Source organism: Drosophila eugracilis, unplaced genomic scaffold (assembly GCF_018153835.1).
Source record: "Drosophila eugracilis isolate 14026-0451.02 unplaced genomic scaffold, ASM1815383v1 contig_47, whole genome shotgun sequence".
NCBI classification, from domain to species: domain Eukaryota; kingdom Metazoa; phylum Arthropoda; class Insecta; order Diptera; family Drosophilidae; genus Drosophila; species Drosophila eugracilis.
The window spans coordinates 3,183,907-3,203,131 of record NW_024573338.1 but is presented as its reverse complement, the minus strand read 5'-3'; the positions used below and the strand labels follow the sequence as shown (position 1 = coordinate 3,203,131).

Genomic DNA, 19,225 nt, shown 5'->3' with positions numbered 1-19,225 from the left:
GATGGAATGGGTATGTGGCAAGGGAAATACAAACACCAAGCACACTTATCGTGTTGTTTCTCCGTATAGAATGACTGGTATGTTTCCAAAATCCCCAATTGGAAGAGAGAATGAGCTAGGAGAGATAGCTGGAGCTGACTCAATATAACTTGTTTGCCCGATCTTTACAGCTCCGAGCTCGTTTCGTCACTAAATGAGCATTTGTACAAAACGATGACGCATCTGTGAGGCTTTAAAAATAAACATCAGCAACATGTTGCTCAAACAATTGAAAAAATTGGAAAGAAGGCTCTGGAATACAATCAAATATACGAGCATTATCTTGACAACTGGTGAAATGTTATAACTATAGCCGCCGTAATCAGCTCGTTATCATTATTAGCTATTTTTGCCAGTTTTGTAAGACAAAATCGCATCCAAGTGCAGTGCCGCTTGATAAGCGGCCTGATCAGCCGACCACCACACTGGGCGTATACGTAATGTAGAGACTATATACACCACTTCCAGAGTATAAAATGTGGCCCATCATTATGTTCCGGCTGACTTACTGAGAATGATTTTGCACTTTCAGCTGTATGTTATTATGTTCCGGCTGACTTACTGAGAATGATTTTGCACTTTCAGCTGTATATCATTTATTTATCTACATTCCAGAACTTTCTTAAAACCCAACCCAAATGCAAAACACACCGTTGGGATTATTACACCATAACAACTGTTGAGTCTTTATTAAGTTAATTGAATATTCTTTGAATGCTTCGTACCCACATTATCCTTACCAAAGCTAGTTGCCATCATTTTTGTTAGCTCCTTTATTATCGGGAGTATATTGTATATATTTTAGGCCATTAACACACCAAAAATGTACACAGGTAGTCGATAATGTCATGTCGTAAATGAATGTACTGACATTGGACTGAGATACACTTGATAAGTTTCATCTTCTATTTATATATCTATATATATTAATGTATATATCTAATTACAGGAATTTTCTGGCGTTGATGTGTTTTTCATGTTCATATGCGGAAAAGACTCGTTCAATGCTTTTGGTTACATTTACATTTCGCCTTTTTATTTTGTAGGCCATTAACAATTAGCTACAGCTACAATTAGATTGCATCGTAAAAACTAATCTCACTGGATCGCAATTCAAAATAATACTCTGTATAATTTAGCTCCATTCGAAAAACCAAACGCTCTTTTGCTGGGGACGGACACTTTGTCTGACAATTGAAATCGTTTAATTGGCATTCCGAATTAACAAACTGAAACTGGCTGGCCACTCAGTTTGGAACTTGTTTACATTCGTTGTTCGTTCGACCATTCTGCGGGGACCATTTTTATTCGAATCGAATCGAGGCAATTGGGTGGCGGTAATACAATTCTGAAACCGGGCTGTATTTGAACGCAATGGGATTTTATATTCATATTCTTCTGTGGTCAAAAAACTTAGCTACGTTCGTTGCTGTTTGCTGTCGAGCCCTAGGACTGGTAAACCATATAGTAAAAAATGTATCAAAAATCTTCTTCATCGCCATTTCATAAAAAAACCAAGAAAATAACGCGATTACAAAAATCGTTTGTTGGTCGTAGACATCTTAAATAGTTCGATATCTCTGTGTTTATGGACTCTGTGTTGCACATTCTTTTAAAGTAAGTGTTCTCGTCTAGTTTCTCATAAGATTCAAAATGTATACTTTTCACGACCTGCGACTCCAATTTAAATTCGACTTGTCGTACCAATGGGAAATAAACATTAATTGGGACATCATGAGCTTGACAATGAAATAGTTTCTTTGTCTACCGGTTGTTCACAACAAATACGTGTATCTGAAGAATTTCCTCTAATTTACTTATGGTATTTCCTATTGAGAGTACAGAGTAGAGTAGTTATTTATAGACACATACGGCTTTGCACATTGAGATAGCCACGTTAATAGTACTTGGGTTCTAAGTGGGCCAACAGTTGAGTAGTAGATTGTGGAAGTGGGAGACTAGGATTATCAACTATGTAGGAAGCTCTTTTCGAGCCAATTGCTGATGTGGAATAGATAGGGTACGGACTTGGAAACATCGTTGCTACATTTAATAAATACAAACATTTGAATTTCAATTTGCAGTTGCCTATTATTTTTTTTTTCAACATACAGTTGTGCCAATATATTTTTAAAAAATATTCTCCGTTTTTCATTATCATTTTTGTTGCGGTGATTTTTGTTTACATACTAAGCAATTGATTACAGCTAAATTAATTGTTTAATCCAATGGAATTGCAATATTTAAGAACACACACACGTACGCACATCGAAGACATCAAGAGTGACACTTAAAATGCATATTGACATCTGTTCTTTGAGTTTCGCCATCGATTTGGTTTGATTTTTATACGTGTTCCGGTTCCGTATTTACCGATTTAACATTTAGATCAAAAAATGTGACCCTAAAAATGCCACAAAAATACAATCAAAACATTTCTTTCACTAAACTACAAAATACATACAATAAAATACATTGATGCACGCATAAAATTTATGTAACATACATACTACTTATGTACGGGCATTATCTTCTTTACTCTCTAAAACAACTAACAACAATATGTTTTTGTTTTGTCCGATTCGTGTGTGTGAATTTTTGTTTAGGTAATGTCGAATGTATAACTACTCAAAATATAATACCATTTCAAATACAATTTCATCTGTTTGCCGTTGCAGCATACATAAGTAATTCAGTCTAATTCGGGAATTGGTCAACGATCATTGCCCTTGGTGAGGGTGGGGAGTTGGGAATTGTGATTGGGGGAAACCCAAAAACTTAAACACACAACAAAATTTACAAGACTCAATGTGGATAATACAAAAATCGCGGATTACAGATAAATCTCTGAAGTTTCCAATACAAAATTTAAGGTATATAAACCAAACGATTTGCCTACTTTCGGGTACCTAAATCTTAAGTTTTTAAATCTCTAGAGATCTCCTTGCACCACCAGCTACATAAGGTGTTTAACTTCTACGATAGTTCTTTCATTCCAGTGAGACTTGGGTCCGATTGTTCAGATCAAATGCGATTTCCGGTTGGAGTGCTCGATGGCCGCCAGAAGCTCATGCTTCTTGCGAACGTACAGCCGTCCTTTCTTCCACGGATTCTGCAGCTGCAGTGGTTTAAAGTCATCTCGAAGACAGCGTTCCCGAGCGCCAATCACCGCCACGAGGCAAAAGCTCTCCAGTACCTCAGGTCCGTAGATGGGGCCATTGTTTCCCTTGAGCACAACGGCCATGTTGAGCTGCTTTACCACCAAATTAATCACTTCGCGGGCCGTCGTCTTGGGTGTCACATGGAGCTTCAGGCTGGTTCCACTAGCCAATCCCGTATTGTAGGCGGTGTAAACTTGAATAATCCCCGGTGTCTGCTCTGCGTTGAGACTGGAACAACTAGCCGAATCCTCTTCGCTGCTCTGGCGTGACAAGCTCTTAGTTGAAGAGGCCTTCGAGGTACTGGCTATCGGATCCTCGCCTCCCACTGCTCGCAGCTCAGCTAGAGTGCTTTTTAAATAAGGTCCACCCTCGCGTAGATTGGCGCTGGAAGCTGCCTTTGCCGCTGGCTTCAGTGGTTTGTGCTCCAAGTCAGTAGCGAAGGCTCCGTTGCCGCTTCTCAAGGAAACACTGGATCCAGCCAAATACGGAGCAGAATTGGAGCTATGTACAGTGATCAGGGGATTGGTATGTGATCCGATATTGGAGCTGGTTCGCTTGCGTTGGGCAGCCACTGCCTGTGAGTGGCGCAGTGCATCCGCCAAAGTATCGTCAGAACGCGATGGTGGAATAGCAAACACACTGTTAGTGCTATTTCCATCTGAGGCTGAATCCACGGCGGAATAGAAACTTCGAGACGTATATGTAGAACTCATGGAGTCGCCACTATTCTTTCTGAAGGATACTTCCGAGCAAATGGAGCCCGCATACTCGCTGGTGGCGGAAACTTGTAGCAGTTGCTGTTGCTGGAGTTGTTGCTGAAGTTGATGTTGCTGTTGCGATTGCTGCTGGGGAGGCTGCTGTATAGGAACTTGTTTGGTCGCAGGTTCCACTGGAGTAATTGCACTCAATTCCAGATTCTGCTCCGATTTCGAGTGTTCTGGCTTGCTCTGTGCAGGATCTTCATTAGTTCCCGGGCCTGGCCAACTTCCTCTTCCCTGGCCAGTCTTAGAAAATTTGCTCTCACGAATAGGCAGCTGTAGAAGCTGTTTACTGGTGGAACCAGCCGTTGATGTCGCTACCGATTCATCTTGTCGTTGCTGGGCAAAATCCAAGATTTCTCTCATCGCCAAAGAGGGCTGCGCGTTTTTGTTTCTTGCATATGCCACTACATCCATTAGCCAGCGGACACTTTTCCACACAATCGTTAGACTGGAACTCAACTCTTGCAGCGTAGCCAAACGCTCCTTAGCCGCCTGCAGCTCACTGCTGGAGAAAGCCTCGCGAAGCGCATGGGTGGCCAGGGCAGTGTCCAATTCGAGGATGCAGGATAATCGAGCGTACTTCTGAATAATGGCCGACTGATAAGTTCGCAGGTGAATCATCTCAAAGGCCTGAATACTCAAGCTGGCAAAATCGTCCCTCTGGAGCAGTAACTCCGATTGGCCAGGTACGGCACACGACGATTCAGCGGATGGACATACCACCAGGAAACTAATATCCGGACTGTGCTCAATTACCTCGACATCGTACAACCGGTGGGTGGTTGCATCAGCGATCTTGATGTTCATGTTGGCGAAAAGTTTGTGCATTGCATTGGTGAGATCGTACAAAAATAGGCGTTGAACCTCTGTAGTCGCAGTTCCTCCGGAAGCCGAATCCCCTCCTTGAGAGCTAAAGTCCATCGGCAGGCGAAGAGGGTCGCTACTGCAACGATGGAGTACCTGCCACTCCTCGGCCGTTATATGACTGTTTTCCCGTACTTTACAGTGGGGCAGAACATTTGGTGTTTTCACGGGTACCACCACCTGGATCTGGTCCATGGAGCACTGCATCTTAAGGTAACCCAAGTAAAGACCAGGCTCCAAGCGTTGCAACGCTGCCTGTTGGTAATGCAGTTGATCTCCAATCGAGGAGATGAGCAGCTCATTGATAGTGTAGTCCTCGTGCAGAGCGCCCAACTTTTTCTGTAGCTTGCTAACTGGTAGCCATCGGGAATTTAGGATAGAGACGGCCTTTTGACTCTTGACCGATTGCACACAGGTCAGCACCACAGTGCCCTGGGCATCCCGTAGTGGCTTATAGTAAAGCTGACCCAAATCCGTGATGCCCAACGCTGATTGCATCTGGCAGACGGCCGAAAGAAGTTTCGTGCGGAAGTGAACGGCGGAGGTGAGATTACGCTCCATATCCGAACGCAGGGACTTTACATCCTCCCAGGTGCAGGCCACCTTCATCAACCAATAGTAATCCATGTGCAGGGCACTGGGATAGGATTCGTCTACCTCGATGACTGGCGGAAAATCCTCACTGGTGACCAGCACTTTATCGTCGCAGTGGATAATACAAGAGAAGTAAATGCCGCTGTATTGGGAAAAAGGAAAATTAATAAATGATAATCTAAATTATTAAGCAATCTCTGCACTGCTTACCGTCTCAGTGTCTTTTGAAACTTTGAGGTGACCGAAAACAATTGCTTGATTGTGGTCTTCTTTTTGGGATTACGCCTTTGGGCACTCGCAGGATCCAAGGTCAACTCGGAGACGTCGGCGGGTCTAGCCAACCGCACGGCGGTGAACAGATTGTCCAGGATGCGATGGCGACCTACAAATCGATCTTCCCGATTGTCCAAATCCCTCCAAGCTGTTCAAAAGAGTTAAATTAAATAACATTGATTGAGGTATATATTTCAACTCACTTGAGGGCACCACACTAGCCGGTACCGAGGTTCTATAGGCACCCCATCCTTTGACATTACCGCAGGCTGCTCTTAGGAAATAGCGACGACCCTGGGTGAGGCCCGATATGTGACACTGGGCACCCATTGTGCCATGGAAGCTGATCCATTCCAGCAACTCACTTTCGCCCACAACGTTGTTGAAGTCCGCGCGGGTGGACCATTGAACTGAAAGGAGTCAAAGGAATCTTTTGTATTTTATATATAATAAATCTTATGTCTCCTTATTTTTGGGCAACCTGCAAGCTATTTAAAATAAACCAGCATGCTAGCATTTAATTTCCCACAATTAAAAACTAATTATTCATAAGCCATATAAGAGACACTTCGCTTGGCAAAGGTACCATCAGACAAACACCGCGAATTGAATCAAGAACCACTTCTCGACCGCAGCATGACAGCCCAACCACAGACACAAGTCCCATTCCCATGAGCCGCCGACTGTCCCCGCCACTTGACGTTCCTGCGGCTTACCTTTGAATTTCGTGCCGATGGCCCCCTCGAAGGGCTCTAGAATTTGTACACTGATGGAATTGTCGCCGGTGACATCGACAACCACGGAGGCTGGTGCATCTGGTGGCCTGGCCTGATCCCAACCAAGCTGCAAGCGACGCAATCCCTTCACGCGACGTTCCCAGATGCCGATCTGCTTCTCTACCTCGCTGCCCGTGCAGCCGGTCACCGAGGCGCTTGAATTGCCTGCAGGGAATAGAGTGAAATGGTGATTAAGTGCACCCTTAAATTGACTCGATGACCACTCACCAATTATGATGCTCGAGATGGAGGGACGCGATGCAAACATGGGCGGGCATAGACCCTCCGGTCCATTCAGATCATGAATCCGTGACTCCGCGTCCTTGAGCAAGCCGTTCAGCTTCGTGCCAATGGTGTCCACGGAAACTGGAAATTAAGATGGATCGATGAAAAGAACATTCGAAAGATAAATTAACTCTCACTTACATTGAGAGCCCTCCATAGCGCCATGCTGGAGAAGCATTCTGGTCATCGAGCGATTATTGCTTAGGACTGCCAGGTCTAGAGCAGATAGTCCATCGTTATTGATGCTACAAAAAATAATTATTTAGTAGGTATATATCCACTTCTACTGAGAATAATATAACTCACCTATTAACATCTACGTCGGTGGACTCTAGAATAGTGCGCGCCTTCTCCAGATGACCATGCTCCACCGCAGAGAACAGAGCTGTGAATAAAGGAAACCGAATGAGAAGTCTGTAAAAACCCTATTTAAGTCTATATAATCAGCTTTAGAAGATTAGAAACGGAGGCGATGCGTGCCAACCTATGTGGGATTGTACTATGAGCCATACCATGCAAATGCAGATTGCTCTGCGTCAGTTTGTCCAGTTGGGCTTGGGCCAACTTCAGCTGTTTCTTGGACATTTTACTGGCCCGCGGATGAGGTGTGTTCCCCGGGATTTTATTGCGCATTTGCACTGATTGCCTGTGCACGGAAAGTTGTCCATTAGCCGAGGCATTCTCATCTCCCAAGGGCGGTGAATCCAATTCAGAGGAACCCGTGTCGTCGTGATCATCCCGTAGTTTGGCATTCTTAGGCTGTGAGTGCCGTGAGATGCACAGCTGGGATTGGGAATTGTTTTGCGATTCGGTTCGCGTATGTGGCAGAAGGAATTCCATTTCCTTGAGATCCTGAGAGTGGCAGGAGATGGCTGTCCGTAACTTTGCTACCGTTGCATGCTGCGTCAACTGTTCCGACCAGCGGCTGGTGGACAGCAATGGAGCTGGATAGTAGGTGGGATAGTTGTCCTGGTTGTTATTGCCGGCACTCGGCTTCTCCCGCAGCCTGACACTATCGATGTCACAGTCACGTTTATCTTGCGGCAATATGTTGTCTGTGTGTGATTTGTGTTGAATAACAATAAATAAGGCAAATCAAATTAAATGCAAAAATGGAAATCAAATAAAAGGATAAATAGAAATTAAACGCAGATGTGTGTATTTGGTATGTGTGTTTGTTTATGCAAATATTTACAATGGGAAATATGACCAGAAGCACCACGTTTTGTGTGAGTAGAATGCAATTAAATTACAATAATTGCCGTTTCTGCTTGCGATTAATTAAATATTAAACATTAATGCCATTCTCTCCCCTATTCATCGCCGCCGCTATTATTCTATGCAATTGGGAATGCCGTTGCCGATGACCAAAGCCAATTAAATTAATTATGCGCAAACCGTTCGCTGTGGATGCAAGCTAAGTATGTATGTTGGTTGTTCGAGTGTGTGTGTTTTGTTGTTTTTAGAGCGTGTGTGGAGTGTGTTAAGTGAGGTCTCCATGAAGCAGCCAACCCACCTGGTCCCGAATTAACGAACCCACCCACCCCAGTCAGCGAAGCCAGCCACCCACCAATTTTCATTCAATTGACTTTAATTCGCTGATAGATCTGGTAGATATATATGTATATGGGTTGTGTGAGAGCTAGCATTTATGATGATATGGTGTGGCTCTGTGTTTTTAATTACCCCTCATGGGGGATTCTCCTATATATACGGGTTAAGGGCAGCCAGAGAACTACCGATCTCTCTCTTACCATCGATGGCATAGTGGCTATGGCGACGTTGCTGTTGTTGCACCGCTGCTGGCGATGATGATGGTGATGTTGTCGAGGTGGCGTTGGGTACCCGATGTGGGGACACTTTCAATTGACAGAACCTGGTGAGCTCGTTGAGCGTGTGAAACGATTTCTGGCGGACGAAGACCGCCGGAGAACGCAGACAGCTGCTCATCGGGAGCTTCTGCGTCATATTGGGGACTTTAGTGCTATCGCTGTGGTAGCATCTGCAAGAGCACACAACATTAACGACTCGTTTTGGCCATGGATTAAGCCAGTTTTTACTGTCTTCACATGTGTGCAGTCTGCTTTATATATATGTTTGTATATCTATGTTTTTATGCAAGCTCTTGAAATGAATATTCATCCTCCTCATCTCGAATATCCCACTCGTTTTAACGGGCTTCACCGATGGTTATTGTAAACAAATGGAATTCATGGCAAAGACAAATGCAAACGAGTTACTAAGAAAAATCGCTTTGTGATGTAATGATAAAGCGCACGGGGATATCTGGCCTGGGAAACCCTACCCTTGAGATAGACAAAGACAGCTGCCGTGCCTTTCGTGTGACACACACCATTCGGAATAGTTCAATGACCTACTTGCGGGGCTATAAAAATCTCAAATCAAAACTTGATGGATATGCAATAAAAGAGTTTGGCGAAACGCAAACAAAGTCATCAAAACATAACTGGGATATACACAAACTTCCACTGAATCGCTTTATAAGCTGGCACCAAATGTCCGTTTTATTGGCTAGAAGGAAATGCACGATGAAAAGCTTTCTTTGTTCGCATAAAACGCACTTTAAGTGGTCGCACTTTGCATTTTCTCTTTTTAAGGATACGAACATATTTTTTCGTGTTTTTGTGAAGCTCTTTTATGCTTGTTTTTTGTTCCATAATCTCAGTTGGTTAACAAAAGAAATTTTATAAGAGGATTAAAGGGGGCACCTACAAGATTTCAGGTAGAATTTCGGCTTCACAGAATCAACATTCCCTCAGCTCTTTCGAGGATTTGAATGGCTTGATGAACAAATATTTTTGTCTCTTAAGTATTTCCCCTGCCTTAGTTCTTAGAATGTTGAAGCCTTAACAATTTGTAATCCAGAAACACTATCAAACTTATTATTTAATTCACATTCACATTACTCTTTACTTATTTTAAATCACACTTCTAAGTTCTTTCAAAGATTTAGATAAAACGGCTTAAAGGACACCTACGACTGTTCAGGTAAGGCATCGGCTTCCGAATTGTGGCCGTGCGCATGCGCGTCGTTCCATAAATGCCCTGCTGGGCATGTAGTGTGATATCCGCCAACACGGAACTAGATTCCTCACCGCTTAAAGTCTTCTCCAGATCTGAGTCGAGTGTGGCTTTCGGTGCCTGATCCATCTTTCGGCAGTAGCTCTCGGGAATCTGGAGCAACTTGCAGGCCTTCCTGGGCAGCGTTGCACCCACTGGCAATGAGGACATAAGCATTTCAATGCCCAACTCCCCGTGGTCACAAGAATCCGAATTCATATCTCTTTTCAGTGGCACAAATTCTTTTTTGCCTTTCACTTTGGTGGTCAGAACAGCAACTGCATCCAAATCGCCCAGCATGCGCAGTGCTTTGACTGCCTTACTCTTGTCCAAGGTGGCCGATCCTCGAGAGCTGCGACTGCGCATGTGCAGCTGGGTGCGAAGCTTGAAAGGAGACTGCATCGGCAGGGCGGGACTGTGCAGCTTGTTTTTTAACCTCCGAAGGGAGGAACGGACGGAGTGAGAGCGGCGCAATGCGGGCAGAGTGTCGCCGCTCTCATTATCCTTTTGCGGCGTCATAATATCTGCTGCTACTGCCGCCGCCTCCTGCTGGTCCTTCAACTTGGCATACGAACTGAGAGCCTTGCGACGCTCCATTGGTCACTGGAACTGGTTTAGTTCTGCACTATTTCTCTGTTTTGGTTTTTTATTATGATATATTCCCTGAATTAGATTCTCTCTAGGGAGGTATGTCCTCCTTATGTTGAGTTTTTCCGTTTTTCGATCGATTGGGTTTTTATGCCAGGATTTTCCGTTGTGCGCGTCGCGTGTTTCAAACTCAAACTGAGAGCGGTTTCGGGATGTGATTCAGAAGCAAATACTCAACTCACAGGCTCTCTTCATGACAGGCTCTCCCTGTTCCTGTTTATCTCTCACGATCTCTCCATTTACAGTTGAGGTCAGTTAAGTAGCATTCGAATGGAAATCGCAAGAAGAAACATAACTTGCGGCTCATAATCTAAAACTACACTATAAATTTCTCATAGAAGTGGAATTTTATAGCATTATCAGTGACTAACTAGTTTCATATAAACGCGACTAGATTAGATAAGATTAAAAACATAATTGATCGCATAAATGAATTGACTCATAGCACTAGTGTGCTTAAGCAGGGTAAACAAATTAAAGAAATTATAAAAAAGAATTAAGACTGTGTACTAGTATTTTGCCCGCAGTTGTACTTTAAATACTTCCTATACAGAGGGCCGCTTAGGTAGCTCACCTTACTCTCTTTCTCTCCCTCACTCGATTGCCAACTCGCTACCTACCCTCTAGATTATATTTTCAGGAAATATCAATCTACTTGATCCCTGTTTACTGGGCTTCGCGCTTTTGGTTTAATTTTAGACGGCCGCATTTACATATACCTGCCTTTAAACTCGCTTAAGCTGACGCGGTTCCAGAAAAATTCCCAAGGATGCTTTTGTTTTTCAGTCGTCGGTCATGAGGGTGAGCACGAGGGTGTTGTAAAATCAATTATCGGGTATTTCAAGCATCGTAAAGCAAAAACAAATCAGCTGAGGAGAAGGTACCCTTGGAGGACAAATGCAGCCACTCCTGCGGCTGCTGTGTTCGATTCCTGGCCCTGATTTATCGATGTCTGTCGTCGTCGGCGGCTGTTATATACATAGGTGTAGCCGCCGTCGTCGCCCCAGGCAATGAAGACAAATGGAATGAAATGAAATTTACGTCGCGTCTAGGAGTCGTCGAAAGTCAGACCCTGATTAGCCTCACAAAATGCTCCAGGGCAGTAAAATGGAAAACTAATTGGAACACCGAAAAACGTAAGATGAATCTGTAATGTGTGTGCCCTCTCCTCAATCGAACCGAAACTGGTTTCATTTTTCAAATTGCTTTTATATTTACGCGCGTGGGTTTTTGTTTGATTTCCATTTGTTTGCTAATTTTAGACATTGTCCCATGTGAATGAGTGTCGCACGCTGGTTTTGGTCCAACTGTCAACAGCCACTTGGCTCCTCGAAAATGCTTGGAATTAGAGGGTCTCGGAAATCATCTATTAATATTTAAACGCTTGGGCGAGGTCAGTGACGAAGGGCATGGCGGTGAGTCAGGCTTATCATAGATTTATACTCATATTGCAACTCTGGCTTAGTAAACATATCAACAATTGATTCACTCCCAAACTGTAAACTAATACCTTTGGTATTTGTTAGCTAAACCTAATCACATTCCTTTGTCTTTGTTATTTATGCTTATCTGTTTGGGAAATTTGAATCTTGAACAATTTTTAAAGAGAATTTGAGTTCATATTCCAGAAATCTACATATGAGCTTTCTCAGATCAGTTTTCTTTGTTTGAAAATTAAGCATTTCATGACTTAATCTAATGGTATGTAATAATAATATGTTATTATCTTTTAAGAGTATATTTTTGCTGCTGCTTTGTTCAGTAATTAAGTTTTTTTATACGGTAAAGAAAATTGAAAGTTATAATTAAGATTTCGTCAAAGTTGAGTAGAGATTACTAAAGAGTGTTTATACTTTACTATGAATCATGACAAATTCATTGTAAATATTGTTTATGACTGACACTGCCCCCCTTCGCGAAGCACATCAGCTTAGGGCTATTTAACTGATAATATCTGGGAGTTAGGTCCATCGTCCATCCCCGCTCAAATCAAACTAAACTGTCAATTGAGGGTGTGCAATAAATAAAATTTGCTGACCCATAAACTTGAAAAAAGAGAGTGACAGTAACGAAAAAAATGCTTCAGATGGGGGCTGGAGGCAAGAGTGGGTGCCCTGGGCAGTCGGTTTTGCAATTGCAGGATAATAAAATTTATGAAGCTACGCCGCACAAAATTGCCCAACATAAATCACAGCGAACGCTCTCGACGACAGCTTTAGCGAGGAATGAGATGATGTAGAAGGACGGGATAGAGGTCATCCAATGGGCCCCCAACAATCCTCCAGAGTAGACAAAACAACATAATCCACTTAATGGAGACGACAAGGGAGTCCCAATAATGGGGTTTACTCTCAGTCAGGATGGCAGGCAGGACACCCCTCTTTGGAAAACCCCCGTAAATTATGCAGAATTAATCTTACATTCTGCGCTGTGACAATTATTGTCAAATCTACCACACATTTAGCAAACTTACTTACGAGCAGCAGACAAGTTGCCAAGCAGCCAAGCGAGCGAGCAACCAAGCATTTTCGACTTAATTTAAATAAATTTGCTGCTTCCTCAATAAAAAGCTGCTCTGGAGAACATTCTATAGTATGTGTGTGTGCCTCAAGTCGAGTCGAGTCTGGAGTCTTGAGTTGGAAATGAGGAAAAAGGCAGAGAATTCAGGCTGGCAGACAGGCGCAAACAAAAAGCATATTTTATATGTCTCTGATTTCGAGTGCAAATCGCATTATGAGGAGTTCAGCGGAAACGCTAATTGAATTTAAGTAACCAGACCCCCAAAGGCATTCATTTCTGCGGGATGTCGGGCTTTGGCTTGACCTTTGTCTTTGCAATCAGCAAACGCATTTAATTCTATTGGTTTACTGTGCCAAATCACGAAACTAATGTATTCATATTAATCAGATATGCAAATTGGACCCTCGTCGCTATCACAGAGTCAAAAAAGAAAAAAGAAAACCAACTGAGAAATGAATGAAAAAAAAACCCACACTCTCAGTTGAAAGCCAAGAGGAAAAAGTCCAAGCCAAAATGGCAATAAACGTTTCGACCGGGTCACTCGGACTCGCCCAACTTCCTGGCCCATTTTCCCCTGCCGTCTGCCATCTTCCGCCTGATCCGCTGTGGAAACAAACACAAACCAATAAGCCAGCATTTAAAATTATGTAAATCCAGCGCGATTTGCACAAAGTTTTTGCCGCTGACTTTTTTTTTTTTTGTGGGATTTCTCTTTTTTCCTCCTGAGCGGGGTCAAGGCGCAAATCTGTCGTGCATAAAGGGATCTCAGGGCTTTTTTTTTTTGGTTTTTAGACTTCTGGGCCGCAAATTGAAAAGTTTATGCGGGATATGGGAAGAGAGGTTGGAGGAAGGGAATGCACTATTAACATGGTTTTAATACGCATACAGAAAAAGTCAAAAAATCAACAACGAACTTTTAACTCACTAATTTTGGTAAGTCCCTTTAGAGTTTTGTAATTTAACATAGTATGAATTTCAGCATGTTTGCTTTGGAAAGTTACTCGTGCCTTGACAAAAGTTTTTTAAGCGTTTTCGATTCAGATAATAAAGTATTATACGGTTTATATTAAAAATAATACATTTAGTCATTGTAAGTCTTCATAACGTTTAAATTTATCTTTTATGTACAAAAAATAAGCAACAAAAAACAATAAAATGCGTTTTAAGTTTTAAATTGAAAGAAAATTCTCTTCTCGTGAGAAGCAACATTTCGTATTTCTCTGACTTTTGTGATTTAATAAAAAGCTAAGTACTTCACGTTTTTTGCTACGTTTTTCTAAATTAAAGTTCGTACTACAAATTGGTATTGCGTTTCTTTCAGGGGCTTCCCGGAATCTTTCGCCTTGTTACAATTTCCGTCGAAGAACAAGTTTACCCCGTAAGAGAGCTCTGAGCTCCAGCGACACATTTGGGTCACTCACTACCACGAGTGCGTGTCCCACTGCCTGTTCGTGTGACCTTTGATGGCATTAAGTTCAAAAGTCGTTCAAGTTTTCTCTGCGGAAGCCACAGAGCAGGGTATTTGACATATGTACCGCCCATAGCCCATAGCCATTCATTTGCATTCCCATATGTGTGTGTATCTGTATCTACCAACTCTGGATATCCGTCCGGGTACCGTGTTTTGGGATTCGGATTTGGATTGGGATTGGGATTGGTATTGGTGGTCCGCCGTGTGGGTTCTACGTGCTCATTGCTTTCTGTGACAAACGTGACAAACGCTACTTCAATTCAGCCGTCGAAGATATGTAGAGAATCACAGCTATAACGACAACGGCAAAGCATTTCATTTATATTGTTTGATATAAAAAGTCTTTTGATTGATTTCACTTTGCTTATCTGCTTTGTAAAGCGATTTCGAAGAGAACCCACAGCCCCTCCGCACTGGCACAGACAATGGAATGAGAATAGCTATAGACATAGCTTTTAGGTAACCGGAGAAGAGTCTAAGGTCAGCTGGGTTAAGCATGGGAGCTGGGGGGTGGAGGGCTCCAAAGGTCTGATGGCTCTGACTGAAGACCATTTTAGCTTTACAATTTGCATGATTCGTTGGTTGCTAGCTCGTTGGGAAATTTGAAAATCGATGCGAAGGCCTTTTAAAGAGTTGCTCCTATTACAGGCAGAGATTCAATAAATTAGCGTTTCTTGGAACTTAATGAGTCAGTCGTGGGCGGGGTCGTTCTAGATCCGGTGCTAATGAAGCCATTGAATGAAAGCCGAAGAAAAATGGCTAAACGGCTTGCATACATAACTGCTTGAAAAATGAGATTTGTCATACGATGAATTAGGTGGCTGACAGAGCTCTCTATTGTTTTCGAACCGTTTCGAGGGCTATAAAAGTGGTTCTTATTCAAATTTCGTTACAGCACAAGTCACGCTATTCCCCCATTTTGCAAACAATGTCCAACGTTTCAAATCTCTCATTCTACCTTAATCAATGGGAACACACCTATAGGGGTTTTCAAAACCTTATCTACAGACATATTATACAATACACATCGACGACAACTGATATCTTGGCCCAGCTTGTTGTTCTGTTGCTTATGTTTATTTTTCAGCCATGAGCTGCGCAAGTTTTTGAGCTGCCAAAACCAACAAATGCGATAACTAAAAGACGGTTGGTTCGAAGCAGAGACGGAAGGCTAAAAGTAAACAAACTTAAGGAATTGGTAAAAGTTGCCAGCGATGTGCCACAACAAATTTTGCGATGAATTCTTTTTTAATCAAACATTTAAAACTTTTTAATAAGTGCACCAACTCCAAATAAAATAGAATAGCAAAACGCAAACATAAACTTTGGCCTGCGGGGCGTACTTAAGTGCTTTAGGTGGGTACACCTTTTGCCAACCCTCCGAAAGTCTTCTTTCAGGTAAATGCGGGATCGCAGAACTTAGCTACACTGAGGGAAAATGGTGACTAGCCCGTTACTTCATAATTTGTTAGTTTTTAAAAAAGGATGTATGATTTATCACATATCAAATTCTTTTAATTCTTAAAATTTAATTCACAATCTACAAAATGAACTTTTAGTTGAGACTTAAATCTTTCTTAAAGAAAGTACAAATATTCCCCTTTTTGGTAGATTTTCCCTTGTGCATTGAGACCCAGAATAACATATTTTTCCAGGCTTAAGAACCACTAACTTTCGTCATTCACTATTTTTTGGATTATTTTATGGGCAAACGAAAATACGAAACACAAGAGTCGCATACGTCACTTGAACTTTATGGGCGGAAATGTTGAGGGGGTTTACGGGTTTGTTTTGCTAAACGAACCGAGATAGAAATGGCGGCTAAAAACAACCGTTGAAATATTAATGGTCAGCGTGAACTTCAGCTTGAATTGGTTGCAAAGTGGGTGGAAAATGGCAACCCGAGTTAGTTGGTTGGTGGCCTAGGAAAATTGCGTGCTGAGCCAAATTTGCAGCTGTCAACTGCAGAAATTGCAGTTAAACTAACCGCAAGGCACAACATGCATTTGGGAAAAAGTAGAGGAAAAAATGAAAAACTTAGCTGACAAGATTTTTTTTTATTATTTATAGTTGTGGGTTTTTCCGAATAACAGATGAAACATTTTTCCTTTCAGACGCCGACAACTTTGACTTTCCTGCGGTGTGAATAAACCTTGGTTAACAAAAGCCAAGACAACGCAAAAATGTTGCAATAGTTCAAGTTTTTCATGTCGTTGCATATTTTTCTACCCCCATCTCCACCCTCTCTACTTATCTTCCTTGAAAAACAACGACAAAGTAAGAGGCTGCCTTTGTGTAAAAGTGTGTGTTTTTGTTGTGTGTATGTTTGTGTGTGTGTGTACTAAAGGTGAAGTATGTGTGCGTGAGCTTACCTGTTCATTGTGCGGGGAGCGTATTTAAAATTGCTGCACAAACCACTTTAATGAAAACGTCGACTGTGAAAACAACACAACAAATGAGACAACAACAAAGATTGGTCGGCTTGCGAAAAGCTTTTTACAGTTGCAGTTTCTTACGGCTGTGTGAGTGCGAACGAGAGACGAGGGTACACAGAAAGAATATCTTGAAATCCGATTGAGTGTTTTTAAGTCGCAGTTGGTCAAAGTGGCTTGTTATTATAAACATTATCTCACAATGAGAGAGAACAAAAATTTTGTTATAATAAATTGGAATTCCCATTTTTTTAAAAATGTATAAAATTCCAACATTTTTCTTATAGGGCAATATTATTTTTTTCCAGTGTAAATAATTATGTTGCATCAAAAAGGGGGGCGGCAAGCAGTGAAGAAGAAGAAGAAGACGCATCAACAGGGAGACAGTTTGATAGACACGTGAGTAAATTGCTCTCTCACCCTGTCCCACTGTCTCTCCGTCCTTCTCTGGCGCAAAAGCAAAAGTTCACTTTCGCTGCCCCCTCTCTTTCTTTCAGCCGGAGCAATTGTTGTTGCGGCTCCCACAAAGTTGGACATGCAATCCAATTACCGTTAGAGCCCAACTGTCTCCCAGCAAATTGCAGTTTTTACTAGCACGTAATATTTAATTAACATTGCAAATAATCACACACACATCACATCATGAATTTCTCTTTGCTCGAAGCTATTTACTGTGTTTTTTTTGTTAGTTTAAAAACTGTTTTGGGTTTTACGTTTCTTTTTAAAACGAAAGCGACGCCTTTAGTTTTTTGACACTTCTTAAGCAGGCAGCACAACATACGCACACACTCACATTTCTGCTCTCTCTTTTCGAGCAGGTAACACCAACAAGGCGATCTCGCTCTCTCTCGCACACTCACACAGCTATGTTACAAACAGGTAGCAGAATATACATACACTAACACACACATGCAGGAGCAGCAAGCGAAGCAGAAACAAAACGCAAAGAGACGCGTTTTTTCATTTGCACGATTTTCACAAATTCACCAGAAATCCGGGATCTTATTCAGCACTTTCAAAACAAAATAGCAGATCTATCTAGTGGATCCGAATTCGGATTATAACATTCACCAATTGGAGCGCTTTTCAAAATATTAACGACTGAATGGGATTTTCTTATTCGCGACGCCGACGCGCTCTACGCTCTCCGCTCAAAAGACGATCGTGGACTGAACATGGAGATCGGAGAAAAAACAAAGTCAGTTGTTGGGCCTGCGATCGTAACCGTTGTTGTCAGCCCGCGCTAGCGTCGCAGTCGCAGTCGGCGTAAGCGTCAGCATTGGCGTTGGCGTTGGCCGTTAATGGTCAGCGCTTCACAGTTAATCGCAGTGCTTCCAAGAAATCGGCTTTATTAAGCGGTGGGTATTCAAAAACTAGCTAGACTTGTGTATAAATCTAGTTTTTTATCAAAATATTTTAAATAGAATTATGTTTATCAGCAAACGTAAAACGGAATGTGAATGTAAATCACCTGATCTTTAATAAATTAATGAAATATTTTTTAAAACCTTAAGAAAAAGTCAAAATAAGCTAAACTGTCATCACTAAAAGTTCGTCACTCTGAGTGGCGTTGCAGCTTGGAAGCTTCTCTGCGGGGGGCAGCGATAAAGCGGATAGTGAGTGGGAGAGAAGAGATCACTCTCTCAGAAAGTCTATTTTTCGCTATCGCAGCAAAAGCCTTATCCCTTGTTTCGAAGGCTGGGAGAGGAAGCTCGACTTTATTAAGTATTTATCTCAAGCAATTTCTTGAAGAAGGCGATATAATTACACAGGAAAAATTGAAATAAATTGATCAATTTAGTAATTGAGAACTGCAGTTTGGAAAATATTATAAAAATATGAATGCTTTTAAAAAATACATATAACGTTTCGGGTTTTCTGAAGTGTAAATCATTCAAAAAAAGGTGACTATATTATCATACGTTAAATTAAGTATTTTTTTTTGAAAGCATTAATATTCTTCTTCGTTTACTGATTTGTGTTAATCGTAGACTTGTTTCAGCTTTTCTTCTTTCCTTCCACTCCGATAGGCTTTGAAGAGCACTTCCAGGAAAAGTTTGGTCATGAAGTTTTGTTAAGAGGAAGCCGCTTGAGCATTTTCAACAACTTTTGGTTTTACCTCTAGTAACTATTTCAACCGATTGAACCACGAAGCACAACAGCACAAGTTTTCACCTTTACACCGGCTGTCGAGAATTTTAAGGCCTTAAAAGTTTGTTTTCATCGTCGTCCTCAATGCTAAATATTGTAACTTTAAGAAAAGTTTTCACAGATTCTCTGGTTCGTTGCATTAAATTGATTTTGTGATTTAATACGGCTC

The 19,225-nt window shown here is 41.9% G+C and overlaps 1 protein-coding gene across 3 annotated transcripts; it reads right to left on the bottom strand.

Moving 5' to 3' along the window:
- Positions 1 to 698: 698 nt before the first annotated feature.
- LOC108115650 lies at positions 699 to 18,103 on the bottom strand. 3 transcript variants are annotated; one of them, XM_017227206.2, is made up of 11 exons: positions 17,803 to 18,103; positions 16,846 to 16,908; positions 8,508 to 8,755; positions 7,266 to 7,808; positions 7,060 to 7,138; positions 6,895 to 6,998; positions 6,697 to 6,834; positions 6,409 to 6,633; positions 5,896 to 6,102; positions 5,630 to 5,840; positions 699 to 5,561 (listed from the first exon to the last, which is right to left on the bottom strand). In XM_017227206.2, exons 2-11 carry the CDS (start codon positions 16,851 to 16,853, stop codon positions 3,059 to 3,061), a joined length of 4,266 nt encoding a protein of 1,421 aa, XP_017082695.2. In that variant the 5' UTR covers positions 16,854 to 16,908; positions 17,803 to 18,103; the 3' UTR covers positions 699 to 3,058. The 3 variants fall into 3 exon arrangements, with proteins under 3 accessions (XP_017082695.2, XP_017082693.2, XP_017082694.2); XM_017227204.2 differs by lacking the exons at positions 8,508 to 8,755; positions 16,846 to 16,908; positions 17,803 to 18,103 and adding an exon at positions 9,753 to 10,682; XM_017227205.2 differs by lacking the exons at positions 8,508 to 8,755; positions 16,846 to 16,908; positions 17,803 to 18,103 and adding an exon at positions 9,870 to 10,681.
- Between the last annotated feature and the right edge of the window lie 1,122 nt (positions 18,104 to 19,225).

Excerpts from the sequence above, each read along its gene's own strand:
- LOC108115650 (XM_017227204.2), bottom strand. The coding sequence starts at position 10,431 with ATGGAGCGTCGCAAGGCTCTCAGTTCGTATGCCAAGTTGAAGGACCAG. Across the intron at positions 7,809-9,752 it reads GATGCCTTACCTGAACAGTC|ACAACATATTGCCGCAAGAT; the intron begins GTAGGTGTCCTT and ends AATCACACACAG. Across the intron at positions 6,634-6,696 it reads CATCTCGAGCATCATAATTG|GCAATTCAAGCGCCTCGGTG; the intron begins GTGAGTGGTCAT and ends TATTCCCTGCAG.